Source organism: Miniopterus schreibersii, assembly GCF_964146895.1.
Source record: "Miniopterus schreibersii genome assembly, chromosome: 17".
NCBI classification, from domain to species: Eukaryota; Metazoa; Chordata; class Mammalia; order Chiroptera; family Miniopteridae; genus Miniopterus; species Miniopterus schreibersii.
In genome coordinates, this window is record NC_138117.1 from 5055359 (window position 1) to 5073912 (window position 18554).

Consider the following 18554-nt stretch of genomic DNA (forward strand, 5'->3'; position numbering starts at 1 on the left):
TGAAAAAATAATCAGTGTCAAGTACTGCTATCAATATAATAATAGATATATAATATAAATGACAGAGGTTTAACAAAAGGGCAAGAAAGACCTAAATTCTTAATCTACAAATGACTGAGTTCCTTTCCACTGTAGTGAACATAAGAAGGTTCTGTGGCCTAACATAGCTGGAAGTGCTTTGGCACACAGGCAAGTACAGACGGAAGGCCTTTCTTTCAGGGTCAGGATGCTCTGCTGTTACTAGTGTACTCCTGCCATACTTCTACTTGCAATTTGGCATTTTGTTTCTATTTGCCCTTATTCATCATAAGTTTATAGTGAAGCCTTTCAGATTATACGGATCCTCAAATAAAAACTGTACTCTGAGAATATGTTGATTAGAAAGTATGTTATCACTAATAAACTTCTATAAATTCAGCATAACTTAAGTGGATATGCCTTTTATTAATCATATGAAAGCTGTATGTCCTTAACAAATATCACTTAAACATGGGAGATGTTTAGTTTGTAATGCTTGGTTGGTGTTGGAATTCATGTATCCCCTGTACTAATTCTGTAGTCCCACAGTGTCCAGAGTCACTATTCTAGAACAGGGGTCAGCAAACATTTTCTGTAAAGGGCCCAGAGGCTTTGTGAGCCCTACTATCTCTGTTGCAAGTACTGAATTGTGCCATTGTAACAGGAAAGCAGCCAGAAATGATAAACGGAGAAGTGTATCTGGTTCTGAAATACTTTTTTTTTTTCTTCAACCACCTAAAAATGTGATGCTAGCTCATAGGGTGTACAAAAGAAGGGGTGGCTGGATTTGGACTATGGGTAATAGTTTGCCAATCCTTGGTCTCATCGAATACATTTCACTTCCAGAGGTACAAGTTAATTGCTTCCTTCATTTGGTGACTGTACAACAGAGATGCTATCCTTTTTATATAGTCAGAGAAAGTAGCATGGGCTGCTGAAGAAATAGCAACAGTGTTAACCTACTATAGTGTCTCTAAGTGGTTCATGTGCTAATTATATATGAATTTTATAGTGTTACTCTGTTAAAATTTACATAAAAATGTGTATAACTAGTTTGAATATATTAATAACATGCTAGTAAAGTTAGCTATAACAGTGTGAAAATTTGTTAGTAAGGACTTTGATCAGAGGAAGTAATTGTGTCTTTTATACTAACAGGTATTTTTCTTAACCAGTTCTTTTTATCAGTGGCTCTGAATCCAAAGTGAGTATCAGAGCACCTAAGGGTTCTGATGCGTATGGAAATTCTTATTCAAAGGCCTGGGGTGTATATATCCTTGATGGAGAGTGTTTGTAGTCTGAAATGAATTTATGGTTAAAGAGCAAGGATTTTGACCTGGCACCTGGCACCCATGAATTTATATGTCCCTAAAACTGTTTGCAAGTTTTTGTGTAAGTTCTAGACAGTAGTCTACCACAGCTTTTATCAGATTCCTAAGGGATTATATGACCCCCAGCCCCCACCTCTTCTCCACCCTCCCCCCCCCAAAAAAGTAAAAACAGAAAAAACTTAGAATACAGTTGACCCTTGAACAATTTGGGAGTTAAGGACACTGACACTATCCCCCCAGTTGAAAATTCGCATGTGACTTGACTCCCCCAAAACTTGCCCACTAATAGCCTACTGTTGACTGGAAGCCTTACTGAAAACATAAATACTTTGTTAACACATATTTTGTATGTTATATATATATTATATACTGTAGTCTTACAATAAAGTAAGCTAGAGGAGAGAAAATTATTAAGAAAATCATAAGAAAGAAAATATTTACAGAATTTTACTGAAAAAAAAATTCATGAATAAGTGGACCCACGCCATTCAAGCCCATATTGTTCAAGGGTCAACTGTATATTCTCTTCCCATTCGATGCCCCTGAATTCAACTTGGTCTAAACCAGCAGCATAACTCTCTTATCTCTTTGGCTTCTCATTCCCTCAACTCTCTAGAATAATCATCTCTTTCTTCTCTAACTTTTCTTTAGGCAGAAAGTTCTAGCAAACTCAGACATTTTCTAGGTCTCTCCTTCAGGGTTCTAAGGACATAGGCTACCCTGAAACACCCAGGATTTCTTTTGTGCTTGGTTATTTTCAACTAAGAAGAGAGAGAAAATTTTTTTGACCTTTTGAAATGTATAAATAACTAGTTTGAAGAATATATTATGAAAACACTAATAGATTGCTACTAGGGAAAAATATATTTCTGATTAGTGAATTAGATCAAGTGATTATGCTTTATCTAAAATGACCCTTAATTTTACTTTTCCTTTATCTTAACTCTTATAATGTCTGAGTTTTTTCTTTTAGGAGAAATAAAAAAAAAAAATTAAGTCCGTATGCAAAGTATAGAACTATTGTTATGAAACATCGTTAGAAAATTCCATTTTTAATTTTATTGCATTCGTTTTCATTTAAGGGTCTACCGCTGAGCCAGTTTCTCAGGCTACCACTTCTGATTATCAGTGGGATGTTAGCCGTAATCAGCCCTATATCGATGATGAATGGTCTGGGTTAAGTATGTCCTTTTAAAAATTTATCAGTTTTTGGGGGGTTTCTGTTTGTTTTTTGTTTCTTTTTCAGAATTTTCTTTCTAGCTTCCTGAATTCATGCTTTATGTTTTAATTTAATCCTACTTTTTCACCTTTTAGGTCACAGTAATATAATTTAATACCAAGTATACTACTTGTAAAATGATTATTGAATACCTGTAAAATTAAACCTAAATTCGCTTTTTATGGTTGAGATGATACTTAAACATGAAGTTTTCTTATAGCTGCTTGAGTTTTTCAGATTTTGTTTTAGATGAATGTTCTAGAATATGCAGGAGTGGCTGAATTTGTGAGGCGTACAAGGTTTTTTATTGGTAGAAAAACCATTTGTTTAGCCTAATTTCTAATAGAAGTATAAAAAGGTTAAAGGCAAGAGTTACTAAAAAAAAAAAAAAAAAAAAGGAAGGGAAAAATACTATGGGTTTTTATGTTCAGAAAGCTCATACCATCTTTTTATTATTATTAGATTTTTTTTTTTCCCCTTCAACTCCAAACCTCAGAATTTACCCCTTTCTCAGAATTTTTATGGCACATTATTTTTTTATTTATTTAGCATTTACCTTTTAGAATTTTCTACCATTTTGGCCTTTATAAATTTTTTCTTTTAAAGAATATGTTTTGTTTCTTCAAGTAGAGTTGAAACTCTGAAGATAGGAACTCTTCCTCTTTTATCCTCAGTACTTAGAGCAGCGCTTTTTACGCGGTTGTTCAGTAGTGATGATGATAAAAGCAAGCGGCCATGTGCCATGCCCTGCTGTGAGTCTTACAATTACTGTTAATTTAATGCTTGTAACAGTTCCATGAGGTGGGTGTTAACACGTCTTTTCCATACTTAGCATATTAAGAAACGGAGGCAAAGAAAAGTTACTAACTTTCCCCAGGCCACACAGTTACAGTTAAGTGGAGGAGATGATAGTAGCAAACTTTGGTGGCCTGGCTCCAGAGTTCATGCTTTTAACTACTACGTGGTATAGTCTTGGTGATGATTGTGATCATGAAGGTATGTTTGAAACAGCACAAGGGTTTGTCTGTACACTGATTAGTCTCCATTATAGATTAGTTGAAGCACAATTCTTAGAGATTAAGGGAGATGGCGTTGGAAAGGTAGATTAGGGAGGACCATATTGTGAAAAGCCTTGAATTGCTGACTAAAGATGAGGAAGCCGGGGGTTGGAGTTACTAGTTTAGAACATGTATCCTAGTTCTAGTCCTGACTTGAAGATATAGTACCTTATGTGGCTTGGACTGTGTCACTTATCCTGGAATCTAGATTAATTGAGTTGTAAAATGGAGCAAGTAATCTGTCATGTCTACTTCCATAGATTATTGAGAGGTTTTAATGAGGTATTGAATGAAAATGAAAGCTCTTTGTAAATTATAAAGTTCTTATAAATCCAAGTTATTACAAAGATGGGAAGCACTGTTTTTGGAAACTATAGTCTATCTGTATTTTGGGAAGAATGATCAGGTATGTGCCAAATAGAATTGAGGAGTGATTTTAAAAACAATAGGCATGATTGTAAGAAAGTAGCAGTGAGGTGTCTTGGGCAGCTGTGGTTTGAGGCTGAGGAAAACTGAGCAAACAAGGGTCTGGGCTTCTCAACTTGGGTAGAACAGCTCCTCTTTCATCTCTTGAAGAATTGTTGTAATATGAGAAATATAATTGGCTGCTAAAATAAAAGACTGAAAAAACATGTATCCACATGGCTCTGTACTTAAAGTAATAAGTTTCAGGAGCACCACCTTTCTCAAGTGTGTAATGCTGATTTGGCAGTCTTTTAAGTCCAAAGTTACTCTCTAAACCTCATTTCCTCTGAATTTCATTTTGTGTTATCATCTTTAATGTGGCTAATTTCGGTACTCCGTGAATTTACTTGTTCCTTCTAAATTTGTAGAGGGCATGATTTAGTATTTGAGATTACTAATCCACAAAGTGTGTGTGTGTGTATATATACATACCTATATACACACACACTAGCTTTACATTTAGCAGTGTAATATGATTAATATATTGACCCATCATTAATATAATGATGTTTGAGGTATAGACATCATTATCTGACAAAAAGGCATTGATTCTACCCAGGCACTTGAATATAAGGTTAAGATGCTAAAGTACAGCACCTTATTTTTTAAGGGCAGATGTTAGTCTATCAATTATCTGACCATAAAAGAGCGTCATCATCATAATGCTATAAAAACAGAACTGTGTTTCTGTTGGCACCACAGAGTGAAGGGGTTAAGAGCATGAGCTCTGAGGACTGCCTGGGCTCAAATCTCACTTCTTTGCCTTTGCCCTTAGGCAGGTACGGGTTGGTTCTATGCCTCAGTTTCATCTGTAAAAATAGTAGTTCTTCTCTCCCCCCAACAGAGTTGTTGAGAGGATTAAATGATGTGATACATATAAAGCACTTAGACCTGCCTGGTGTTCTAATCTAGTAAATATTCAGCATGTGCTGTGGTGCTGTTGTCGATATCTTCTTCCAGGGGAAAAATTAGTTTGCTCTGGAGTTAATTAGTATTGTGTGTTTAAACACTGGAGAATGTCTTTCTAACATAATGGATGTGTTTTATTAACGTTAATACTGAATTAAGTTCTCATAAGAAGCAGCTGACAGCCATTTTCTTACTGAGATAAATAGAGATTAGCTATGAGATGCTTAAACCTAAAACATTATTCCACAAGCGAATTAAATGGAAAGACAAATTGCTTACTATTTTGAAGACAGCTAATACGGTTCTCGAAAGGACATTCGCAAACTAATGGAATTTTGAGAAATAAGAAATTGCTCTATTTATAAATGAAGAGACCTATACTTTGAATGAAGCTATCCTGTGCAGTTTTAAGGAAACTCTGTCTAAGAAGTTTATTAGCACATTAGGCCCATGCATCTTAAGAACTGTGTGTTGAGAAGTCTCCTGGTGACAGTTTTTAGGTTTAGGTTGATTGATCTGTTGTTTTAAAGTAGTTTCATTTGATCCCAGTTAATTAAAAAAAAACACCAAAAAACCCTGAGATCAATAAACATGGAAAAATCACCAATAAAGTTTTATAAAGCCAATGGAGATTATGCTTCTGTTAATGTTCTTACAGAAATTAAACCACAGTACAGTTAATCCCCAAACTTTGTGGCCATCTAAGCCTTTAAATATATATATATATATACATATATATATATTTACTAAGTACTTCACTAGATTTTTATTCCCCACCCCCACATACCACATTTATTAAGAGAATAGTTTATATGTTAACATATTGCCCATTCACTTGCCTAAACTTGTTTTCTTAATAAAAGAAAATAAAGTTTCTAATCTGGCAAGAGGCCTTAGAAATCTGGCTTGCGGACAGCAATTTTCCAAATCTGGGTTTCTTATTTGTGAGGTTACAGCTTTGGCATTCAAATCTCCCAACAGTATTGTTAATGAATGCTTGGTGTAAGATGAGCAGTTGGTTCTAGACATCTACTAGATTCCTTTATACCTGTAAAAATGATTTCTACATTAATACATACCAGTGTATCTTGTTGAGAGATTTATCAGGATTATGGAAAATAAATTCTTAATTGTATATGCCTGATAGCTTAAAAACTGGTTTTCTGATGTAAAAACAATAACTACCACTTACTGAGAGCACTTGCTGCATTGCTATAAACTCCTTTACATATATCTCATATAATCCTCTCAGCAATCCTATGACGTTAGCATATGTATAGCCTATTATGGTTAAGAAATTTAACAAAAATCACAGTTATAAAGTATTAAATCACATAGTTATTAAGAGCAGTATTCATATGTAAATATGTAGAATTGTTTGAAAGGTCCCCTTTTTTAAAATCACCTGAGGGTATGTTTTAGAGAGAGGAAGGGAGAGAAATGTGGATCACTTGCCTCCCATACGCAGCCCAGTCAGGAATTAAACCCAAAACCTGTTGGTGTACAGATGACGCTCCAACCAACTGAGCCACCGGCCAGGGCTGTAAACTCCTTCTTAACCTCATACCCTTTGATGGTCTGTAATACAGGCTCAGGATGCCTGCTTATGTTAGTAAATTCCGAAATACAGGAAGGGACTTAATTTTTGGAACACATTTTACACTTGTAACCACTCGCTCCATGTTTTTCCTCCACTCAGCTGTATCTTCTTACACTTCCAGTCTCCCCATCCTTTACTGGTTTAGCCACTCTTCACACCCTGTGCGACAGGGTCTGTCTGTCTGTCTGTCGTACTTACCTCTCTCCATCCCTGAGTAGACAGACTGAGCTCCATGGGGCGGGTGGGATTATGTCATACTGATCTTTGGTTCTCTGGTACCTCCCTTGCTCAAGTTCTAGTACATAGTAAAGTGCTTAGTAAGACGAAATTCTTGTAATTCCACTGTTAGGACGTATCTATTGTTATGTATTATTTTGTATCTCTTCCTTGTGTAAATTTGGGATCATACTGTATAGACAGTTATGTCCATGATTTTTTTTTTCTGTGAGGTTTTCCGCAGATCATATTTCCCATATCCTTTGAAAACATAGGTTTTAAAGCCTTCATGAGGACGTGTCATAATACCTCCCTTTAAACAAAAATACTGTAATAGAGTTCATGTAGAAAATTAAGAGTAGCAAAGAAAATAAGAGTAATGCTGGCAGGTTTGTTTTCCTAGATACTAAAATGGATTCCAGAGTTCTATTATGTATGACTCTATCCCAGGAATAGATCAGTGGAATAGAATAGAAATTTCAGAAACATACTGAAATGTGTATGAAAGAATTTAGTGTTTGATTAAAGAAGCATTTGGCATTAGTGGGAAAAGACTGGATTTGTCAATAAAGCAGTATTAGGATTCTAGACTTGTTACCTGTTTAAAAATAAAGTCTAACCTTTGTCATCTTAAACCAGTGTAAGTGAAGCCTGACCATAAGTTGTGGCTACATAAGTCTGACTGCAAGTTGATATATACAGGAGTATATATGCAGGTGTGTAGGACATCCTGGGAGAGCATGGAAGGGTTAACTTTGAGAGCTACTTGTACTGAAAGAGGAGGGGAAGAGGGGTCAAGCATTCTGTCATGACTTAGTGAGTTTAAAGAAGAACCTAATCTTGAAAAGCTCGTGAGGAAGGGAGTATAGGGGAAATGACAGGTGGGAGTGTAGTTTTGGTACTGTGGTTAAAAATTGACTAATTCTGTACCCTAGAAAAATAATCAATTACAAAAAATGTTGTAATAATCAGGACAGAGAAATGACCAGGTTTTAGACCATATTAGACCTAAACAATGAAAAGAGAGCAAATTCAGGAGACTGATACCAAAGGAAGTGGGGAGAATGGAATTAAATAGTTAATTCATAAGTTTTCTGTAGTTTGTTAGAAATTCCACATAAATTGCCCTATGATGTGCCCAGTAGAAGTTGGGCAAAGGTTTTTTACCATCATGTTACTGGGTTTTTTCCTAGCTTTTAAAATGTGCTTGGGAGAAGGAACAGTAGTTAAAATTACAGCTTAGTTCAACATAAGGAATTTTAATTTTTGTATATTAGTTTTTGGCAGAAACGATAGCTACCTAATTCACACTGTTAAATTTTAGATGGTCTGTCTTCTGCTGACCCCAGCTCTGATTGGAATGCACCAGCAGAAGAGTGGGGGAATTGGGTAGATGAAGAAAGAGCTTCACTCCTAAAGTCCCGGGAGCCAATTCCTGATGATCAAAAAGTGAGTAAAGGGATTGGCGGGTCTCTTATTTCTTTACACCCAATGTTAGAATTATTAGGGGATACCATCCATATTATAACTATATCCAGATTGCTTCAGGGAGGCATTCTGATCATACGTACTTCAGTCATTGTTTTCCTGCATGCCTTCATATCACTGTTGTGCCCCCCCCCCAATTATTGAGGGCCCTATATGGAAATCACTATTAGACATTGATAAGAAAACAAACACCATTTCCTGTCCTCTTACCAGAATTATTATAATAGCCTACCAACTCTTAATGTGTTTTAGAAAAGAGTAAATTGGTTTCCAATGAAAGATTAAGGAAGGCTTCATAGTAGCAGACAAGACTGAGAACGTCTTGAAAAAGGCACCAAGGCAGGCAAATAGTGACAGGTTTGGTGGAGAGGTAAATAGTACACATACGTGGAATGAACTGGTGATAGGATCGATTATTTACATGTCTTCCCCCTTCTGGGCTGCATTCCTTAAAGAAAGGGACCATGCAGTTTCTGTTTTTGTAGCTCTAACAACATGCTTGGCATTCAGTAAAATGAATGAATAGGTGAAAGGAAATGTATATATACCTGGCCACATTTTTATGGAATTCTATAAAGAATGAGAACCTGTTGACAGCTTTTAAACTAGGGATAATTTCTCATCACTAGGGTTAGGAAAAATTAGGCTGGGTATAGTGGAAAGACAAGAAGACCAATTCGGGAGGCTGTTTTGTACTTTTTAGGATAAGCATTAAAGAAATCATTCCATGAATCGGGTTAGAAGATAAGGAACTAATAAGTCAATGGCTTTGAAAAATAAATGGAAGAAGTGGTATTTACAAAAGACCTAAAGGTACTGATCAAACTTTGCTAATGGTTATAGGAATATGGGTGAAAACTCAGAGGCTCTAAAGGTAATAGGACCATTAATATTCAACAAATGTTAATTGAGCATCTAACATGGGTCAGGTATTGTGCTAGTGGAGAAACAAAGATAAGACTTAGTTACTGCCTTCAAGGAGCTGCAGTCTGGTCAGGTACCTCAGCAGATGAGAGCAGTGTCACAGGATGTGTTGATGGTTATGGAAGCACTTGGGAGTTTTAGCAAAGGCATCCTAGAGATAAGAGCAGAATGTGATGAAAAACACGGAAATGAGATTGGAGAGGGAGACGGACAGGATTCCAGAAGTCCTTGAATGTAACGTCCATGTAGGAAAAGGAGTGGAGGCATATGTGAATGAAGGCAGGACGGACGACCAATTTAAAGGTGGTTTAGGAGCCCGGGACAGTAATGGTAAGAATGGTATATGGAGTAGAGGACAGGTTTGAAAATAAATTGAAGTGAAATCAACAGAGCATGTGATTAGAATTGAATGGAGAGTCATCAAAAATGCTTCCAGGATTGTAGCTTGGACGATTGGGAAGGTGGAAGTGGTGCTCCCAACAGAGAGAATATAGAAGCCAAAGCTAATTAATTGGGGGAAAGGTGGTGGTTCAGTTTTGGATATGTTAAATATGGGGTGTTTTGCAGTTATGCCTAAGAGAAGTCAGTCATACTAGGTTAAAGCTTAGGGAAAAGACTTGTGTTTGGAAGTTGCCAGTATATGGTGGGTAAAACTTTGAGGGTGAGTGAATCTAGGAAAAATCTATAGAGTTGAAAAAATGAGTGGAATGAGTATAGAAATTTGGGGAACTCCTGACTTTTAAGGAGAAATAAAAACCCATGAAAGAGACTGAGGAAAGGAGAGTTCTGGATCACAGCGGCCGAGATATTTGCTCATTGGTAATTTAAAGCAGTTCATTAGAAATAGTAGCCATATTGCAGTAATTGAGTAAATGAGGGTTAAAAATACAGGGTGCCCCCCCCCCCAAAATGTATACACGTTTTAACAACTGATAGCGCAATTTTGAAAATGAAACACTGCCTTTATAATTATTCAAAGTGTGTGTGTATACATTTTGGGGGGACATGCTATAGTAATGACAAGTATAAGGTTTTTAAGTAAGTTTGGATAGGAATGGAGAGGAGGTAGTGGATGATAGCAAACTGTGGTATCAGGAAGGGTTTTGTTAGGAGGTTTTTTTGTATTTTAATGATAGGAGATACTTTAGTGTAGGGGTCAGCAAAAGTTAAATATAAATGAGAGAGATGTGACTACTAGAATAAGATCCTAGCAGTAAGGGTGGGGGAACCTTAGGCACAAGTGGTTGTGGGTTAGCCTTTAATTTATGTAGTACCTCTCATCTTCAGGGACCAGAGGGAGAGGTCCTAATGGGATTTACTACTAAGGGTGTAAATAAATGTAGAGGGGAACATTACCGGGTAAAATGAAAGCCTGAGGGGGGGAAAATAATGAATTTTAGATTGGACCTACAAAAGCTTTCCTAGAGTTGCCAGGAGCTGGGGGAAAGGGGTGAGTGGGCAGAGCACAGAGGGTGTTTAGGGCAGTGGAACTAATCTGTATGATACTGTAATGGTGGATCCATGTCACTATACATTTACTGAAACCCATAGAATGTACAACACCGAGAGTGAGCCCTAATGTCAGCTGTGGACTTTGAGGGATCATGTGTCAGCGTAGGTTCATCAGTTGTAACATGTGCCACTCAGAAGGGATGTTGGCAGTTGGGGGGGAGCCTGCGCACGTGGAAGGCAGGGGGTATATGGAAATCTCTACCTTCTGCTCAATTTTGCTGTGAACCTAAAACTACTAAAAACAATAAAGTCTACTTTTTAAAAAAGCTTCCTAGTATATAGTACCTTAGCATACAGGAATCATTCTGATACTTATTGAATGTTTAGTGAATGTACAACTAAAAGTCTGTTTCTCTCACTGGAACTTCCGCATGCCTGGGCATCAGAATTTAACAGTGGAACCACTGAGTGGCGCAGGCTGTCACATATCACAGCAGTTCTTTGAGTATATTCAGAGACCATCTTTTACATTTCTAAGCAAGAATGGAATGCCATCTAAATGCCCATTAGTTGGGGAATGGATAAATAAAATGTGGTCTGTTTGTACAGTGGCCTATTGACAGATTTTTTAAAATGACTTAAAGCTACATTAATATATCAATATTACTAAAATCTCAACGAATGATGAAGAGCAAGTTACAGAAAATACAATAGTGATGCCAGTTTTGCAAATTTTGTGTGTGGGGAGACATAACTTTATAGAAAAATTGATTAGGTGAATACAAAAGACGTTCATGATAATGGACCCCTAGGGTAGTGTGGGAATGGGGTTGAGAAGGGGTATAAAGGAATTTTAAGTTTTTTGGAATATCTGAGTTCAAAGATGGTATGGAGTTGATTTCCTCCTGTTTCCCATGAACAAAAATAGTGTTTTGCCGTGCAGGACTACCTTTCTTTTACGGTTGGATTATAGTTAGCTAAGTTGTACAGCATTTTGTTTTGTTTTTCTTTCTGTTAATAATTTTTTAAAACTATTTGGTGGTTCATGAGACCTCCAGAATCATCCTAATGACTATGGTGCTGAACAGAGAAATAGCAGGTACCCATATTATCTCTTTCCATAAGGATAGTCTAGGGATCTTGGTTGTCACCTGTGCAGAATAAACAAAAGGCACTTTTCCATAGAAAATTCACCTGTGTTATATGTGAAGAGATATCAATACTAATAATAGTAATTTAACAGTCCTAATTCACTGTTTTTGTCATGCAGAATGTTATTTTCAATGACATTCTCAGATTCAACTTTTTAATTAAGCCTTTTATTTTGAGATGTTTAGAAAGTCACATTCACTTGTAAGAAATAACACAGAGTGATCCCCTGTACCCTTTACCCAATGTCCCTCAGTGGTAACATCTTGGAAACTGTAGTTCAGTATCACAGGCAGGATATTGGCATGGATGCAGTCAAGAGACAGCTCGTTCCCATCACTGCAAGGATAGCTCAGGTTGCCCTCTTCGTAGCCATCTCTTCCTTCCCATCTCTGCCCCCTTTTGAAGCCTCTAGCAACCAGTAGTAACTAATCTGTTCTCTGTCTCTCTAATATTGTCATTTCAGGAATGTTCTATATATAGATTTATATATTATGTAACCTTTTGGTACTGTTTTTTCACTGAGCATAATTCTCTAAAGACTCTTCCAGATGTCATATGTGTCATTAGTTGCTTCTTTTTTACTTTCAAGTGGTAGTCCATGGTCTGCTCAATTTACAGCACACCTCGTTTTATTGCACTTCGCTTTATTGCACTTCACAGATGTTTCATTTCTTTGCAAACTGAAGGCAAGACCCTCCACCAGCAAAAAGATTACAGTTCACTTTATTGCGATACTTGCTTAATAATGGTGGTCGGGAACCGAACCTGCAGTATCTTGAGGTATGCCTGTATTTAACCACTCTCCTGTTGAAGGACATTTGGGTTCTTTCCAGTTTGGTGGTGTTATGAATAAAGCTGCTGTACATACTCATGTATCAGTTTTTATGTGAATATAAGTTTTCATTTCTCTGGAATAAATGCCTGCGAGTACAATCCCTGAGTTGTATGGTAGCTTCATATTTAATATTTTAAGAAACTGCCTGTTTTTCCGGGCGGCTATATCACTTTATAGTCCCACTGGGAATGCACAAGTGATCTAATTTCTCTGCATCCTTGCCAGCACTTGCTGTTGTCACTATTTTTTTTCCTTTAATTTTTTAAATTGATTTTAGAGAGAGAGGGAGAGGAAGTGAAAGAGGGAGAAACGTCATTTGTTGTTTCACTTATTTGTGCATCATTGGTTGATTCTTGTATGTGCCCTGACTGGGGATCAAATCCGAAACCTTGGCATATTGGGATGATGCTCTGACTGGCTGAGCTACCCGGCCAGTTCTTTTTTATTTTAGCCATTCTGATAGGCATGTCGTTTTTAGTCTGCATTTCCCTAATGGCTAATAATATTGAACGTCTTTCCATGTGCTTCTTTGCCATCTGTCTTCTTTCATGAAATGTCTGTTCATATCTTCGCACATTTTCTAATTGGATTGCTAGTTTTTTTACTGTTGAATTTTGAGTGTTCTTTATATAGTCTAGATGCAAGTCCTTGGTGGATATGTGGTTTGCAAATATTTTGTCCCACTCTGTAGCTTGTCATCCTCTTAACAGGGCCCAATTCAATTTTAATGCAAATAGTTCTGCATTTAAACTCTGAAATAAAACAGAATTACCTATCCAGTGAGTTTTTTAAAACCAAGATTTGCACAGTTCTTCACAATGAAAGATTTAAGAAAAAGTGGTCAATCATAGACAATAGGAAAATGCAGTTCCCTACTTTATTAAGATATAATTTTAGATCCATTTTATTGCTTGTTACTAATTCTTATTTAGTATTTAAAATAAAGACTAAACCTAATAAATGAAATTAACTCATCATACTTTTCTGAAAAATGAAGACTAAACTGATTGGTCCACTTTAGCACTTTTGCTTTTCACATCAGGTCTCGGATGATGATAAAGAAAAGGGCGAGGGCGCCCTGTCCTCCGGGAAGCTGAGGAAGAAGAAGAAGAGGAGGCGGAAGCAGGGCGAGGACAGCTCCCCCGCACAGGTAGGGTGCGCCCAGGCAGGAAAAGAACAGGCAGGTGCCAAGAGTGCGTAGAGGGAAAAGACACAGTAGAAGACATCAAGTTTATTTGAAAATTCACAGAAGGTTTCAAAGATTTCATACATCATACTGTAAGAAAACCTTTGTTGCCCCAAAAAAAAATTATATCCAAGTTGTAAACCCAGAAGTAAATAAAGTTCTGAATGAGTCCAGATGGGTTTTGGTTTATATTGTGCTGAAATGGAGGAGGCACATACAGTGTTTCACACATACAGAAATTCCCTTTGAGTGACTGGAATTTAGCAGATGGGAGCAGCACAGTGAGAAAAGGCGTGGTCAGAAAGCATGGGGCTTTCACTTGACTGACTTTTCCACTTCGTATCCTTTCCTGCTGTTTGGCTTCTAACAGAAACTTCCTGTTGCTCCATCATTTTCCTTTTCTTTTCTTTGGTCTTTCCTCTCGGGGAAATCTTTAGATTATAATATAGATGAAAACAAAAATATTTTAATGTCACACATATCATGTTACTAGAAATATGCATGGATTTGTTTTTGAAAGCACCATGTGACCATTGCATTACAACTTAGGAGAACCTTATCTCCTCCTCACGGCCGTGTTGGATCATTGTTTCCATTCCTCTGCGTGTAGGAGACGGCAGAGCTCCTTGAGGATGGTCCTCATGGCTTCCCCTCTGGTGGTCTGTCCTGGAGGAAGTGGCTGCCTGGCGTTCTAAGGAAACAGGCCTTTAGTTCTTTACTGTTGTGGGAGACACAGCCCTTCATAAATGATACCAGTTCATTATCACTATTAGCTTTTTCTCTGTAGTAGTAATTGGTGGGCATTAAGGCTAATGTGACTAAGATCAATGGATATAAAAATCTAAAACCGTAATAGGTGCACTTTTCCTGTTCGCTAAGCTGACTGATGAGAAATGCTATAGACAACCATTCTTTGTTAGCAATGCCGTCTGAAATCCATTTAGCCAACTGCCTGGATTTCTGTGACTCGATTACGGCCTTTCTGGCTTGTGGATTAGGTGAGTTCTTTTTAAAAGTAATTTTGAGGGATTGATGTATTCTATAAATTTCAACTTATTGGAAAAGGTCATTAAATTATGAAAGTTCCTTTGGCATTTTGGTGATATTCCTTTTTTAAAAAGTTTGCTCTACTTTTTAAAATATAGTGAATAAGAGGATTTAGAGTCAGACCTTCCTTCAAACCTCAGTTTCATCATTTGAATAGGTACCCATGAGGTTCTGTGCGAGTATGTGCACACTGTCCTTCCCATAAATGATTGCAGTTCCTGAATTTCTCCTTTTTTTTTCAATAAAGTTCTGTTTAGTTTTTGGTATGTGGTTTGCGGGTTTTTTACCGTTGAGTTCAACTTAGCATAGAACCAGCTGATGCCTTCTCATTGTACAGATTGCATATCTTAGCATACGTACTTCCAAAGCTACTTGCTCAACTTAATTTCACAACAAAATTTTGAATAGCTGTCTAAACTCACTATCATTCTGAACAGTTTTATAGAATATCAGTGTTGGAAGAAAACTTTCAAGATACTTTAGCCAGTTGTTTAAAATAAAATGGCCATTTATCATTATAAATGAGTTTGCTAAAGAACAGTACAATTCACAGTGATGATCCTGTTTAGTATATTCTAGCTCATACTTATTTCACATACCTTAACATGTAATGTGCTTTAGAATTTTTTTTTTCCCCAACCTTTTAAGTCTGAAGGCCTAAGAATGGAAATGTTATAACTTGGTTAGGACCTTAGAAATTATCAGAGCAAATTTTATAGTTGGCGAAACTAAGATTTGCAGAAACTAAATGATTTGTCGTTGAGATTATACAAATAGACTGTGTGGTGCCCAAAATTGAAATTTCTATCTCTGTCCTTTCTACTATGTAAACTTAATTTGTCTAGAAAATGCATTTATATATAAATTTTTCGTTTCTAAAGGAAGTCATTAAGAGAAATGCTGGTTCTAAAGTCTAAGTTAAAGTATCAAGTAATTCACTGTGCACTTTTTTATTTTATTTTTTATTGTTTTTTGAGAGAGACATCAATTTGTTCCACTTATTTATGCATCGTTGATTGCTTCTTGTACACGCCCTGACTAGAGATCGAACCCGCAACCTTAGTGTATTGGGACAGCATGCTAACCAACAGAGCTACCCAGCCAGGGCCACTATGTATTTTTTCTTAAAAGAAAAAAATACTAGTTTATTCTACTTGAGTTGGTTTAGTAAATTTAGAATGGTTCCCATTTTGAGATGTGAGTGTATTGTGTTTTTAATTCACAATTGATTTAAATACCCGAGGAAAGTAGGGATGATGAATGTATGTTCCAAATATATCTATGTATTATAAACCTTTGAATAATTGTTTGTATGTGCTCTGTTAAGCTGTTTGAACAGTTTCTAAGCTAAAATTATTTTTTTTGGAATATCTTCTGTCCAGTACAACAAACCAAATAGATTTTAATTAGTAAAAAATGGGTGATTTATATCATCTAATAGACCTTTTCTCTGTAGGACCCAGAAGAATTAGAAAAAGAGATTAGAGAAGAGCTTCCAGTGAATACCTCTAAAGTCCGTCCAAAACAGGAAAAAGCGTTTTCTTTGAAAACAATAAGCACTAGTGATCCAGCAGAAGCAATCATCAAAAATAGCCAGGTGATTTTTTTGATACTTAAGGAATACAATTTTGATGACTTGAGAATTGTATTATAATAAATATTGTATTGAAGTGTTGTGCTAAGTATTTAAAATACTCAAAATAATACATTCCTTACAACAACCCTACGAGAAAGGTAGGACCCATTATGTAAATGAGGTCAGAGAGGTTGAATAAACTTTTCCAAAGTCACATAACTATCAATGGCAAAACCAGACCTGCTAGGCTGTGTTTTCTCTTATTAAATATCTAGGCATACAGGGATTGAGAGAGAGCCTAGAGAAAACTTGACTGGTTGCATTTCCCCCAAAGCATGCACATGATATGACTATGGTCCAACCTCTCAAACTCCTACTGGGGTTGCACAGTTCATGTATTTACTCATTCACAAAAATTTATTGGGAACTATATGCCACACACTTAGGTTCTGAGGATATGTCAGAGAACAAAGGAAACAATACCTCTGCCTTTGGGGACCTTACATGCTTCGTGAAACAGCTTTAGACAAGAACCTGGGTTACCACTAAGAGAAAGAATCTGTAACCGTGTTGTACTAAAACAAAATCTTAAACCATTTTTTCTACTTGGATTCGATGCTTTTCTTTCCCTGAGAGTACTTTGAGATAAAAGGATGCATCTCAATACACTCATAGGTTTAATAGTAGGACTACAGAGGGTCCTTTGACGTTTTGATGTTTTGCTTGTTATTTTCAGAAGCCATCTTATAAAGAATATTTGAGTTTTTTTGTGATTTAACGTAGATAAATAAGTGAGAGAACAGAGGAGGAAAGGAGATTAAAAATAAGGAATAAAACTTTGGGGTATGAAATGAATACGGGGAACATTAAGAAAACTGAATGGAACAATAAAAATGCAGCTTCAGATACCTGCAGCAGTAAGAAAGAAGCCCAGCCGTTATCTAGGTGCACAGGGCTCCCTCCTTTTGTTTCCTTTCCCATTGTGCTTGCTTGAATCCATGAAGCTTGGAAGAACAAAGGGCAAGGGAACCATTACTTAACCTTTTCTCTACATTCAAAATAACAATCACAGGTAAATCTCAAGGGTGGGATGATCTCCTACTCATCTATTAAAGTCTCGGGGCACTCCAAATATTGGAGACACTTTTATTACCTGGCTTTGACAGTTCATTAACATGCCTCAGTGAGACAACTCAGTTTGTTTAACTCCTTTCTGCTCATCAGTTGAGGAGAAGCAAGGCTCAGGAGTCCAGGCCCTAAACATTATGATTTCACACCAGACTGGATGAAACTCAGATTTGGACCTGAGTTTAAGTTACTTTATTGGCAGAACTAGTAGCCGTAGTCAGCTTTTGTGTGGGGTCATCTCTTTTCCTTGAGTAGGAAACTGAAGCTGCTGCTGCTGCTGTTTGAGGTATCGCTACCTCTGAGAAGGGGGGTATTGCCTACTGATAGCTCTGAAATTAGCCCTTTTCTTGTCTTTCACATGAAAATGTTTTGAGTTAAGAGTTGGTGGGAAGTGGACAGAACCATTGAATTGCTATCAAATACAAAATTATGCAATTTATAAGAAAATATAAGAGTTAATGAAAATTATTTACTCCTATTTGAGATTCAGTAAACATTCTGTCATTTTAAACCTTCATCCATTTTTGTCTCGGCCTTATTTGTAAGTAAAGATATATTTGGTTATGTCACTAGAGGGCAGGCATGAGTTGTGCTACTTCTGGACACCATCTTTTTATTTACTTTCTGCTAAACAGCCTGTTTGTTATATTTAATTTTATTTGAAATTTCTTACAAAAATCTAAAATAATTGTATTCGTAAATAGCCTGTCAAGACTCTTCCACCTGCTGTTTCTACCGTGCCATCTATTATTTTATCAAAAAGTGATTCTGACAAGAGCTCTTCCCAAGTGCCACCGATGCTACAAGAGTCAGATAAATCCAAGTCAAATACTAAGCAAAATAGTGTGCCTCCTTCACAAAGTAAGTCATCTCATTTTGGGTTCTTTTGTGTGTTCTCTGTACTGTTTATAAGTGTTACAATCTTAGAAGCCTAAGCCATTTAGACTTCT

General features: G+C 36.6%; 1 protein-coding gene across 2 annotated transcripts in view; it reads left to right on the forward strand.

The window, feature by feature from the left end:
- MTDH (metadherin) overlaps positions 1-18554 on the forward strand; it is a 42447-nt gene that overhangs the window by 21411 nt on the left and 2482 nt on the right. For both annotated transcript variants that reach the window (XM_081117054.1, XM_081117055.1), the window contains 5 exons: positions 2432-2530; positions 8141-8265; positions 13710-13817; positions 16357-16497; positions 18309-18465. In XM_081117054.1, the coding sequence (XP_080973180.1) occupies positions 2432-2530; positions 8141-8265; positions 13710-13817; positions 16357-16497; positions 18309-18465 (630 nt within the window). The remainder of the gene's footprint in view (positions 1-2431; positions 2531-8140; positions 8266-13709; positions 13818-16356; positions 16498-18308; positions 18466-18554) is intronic.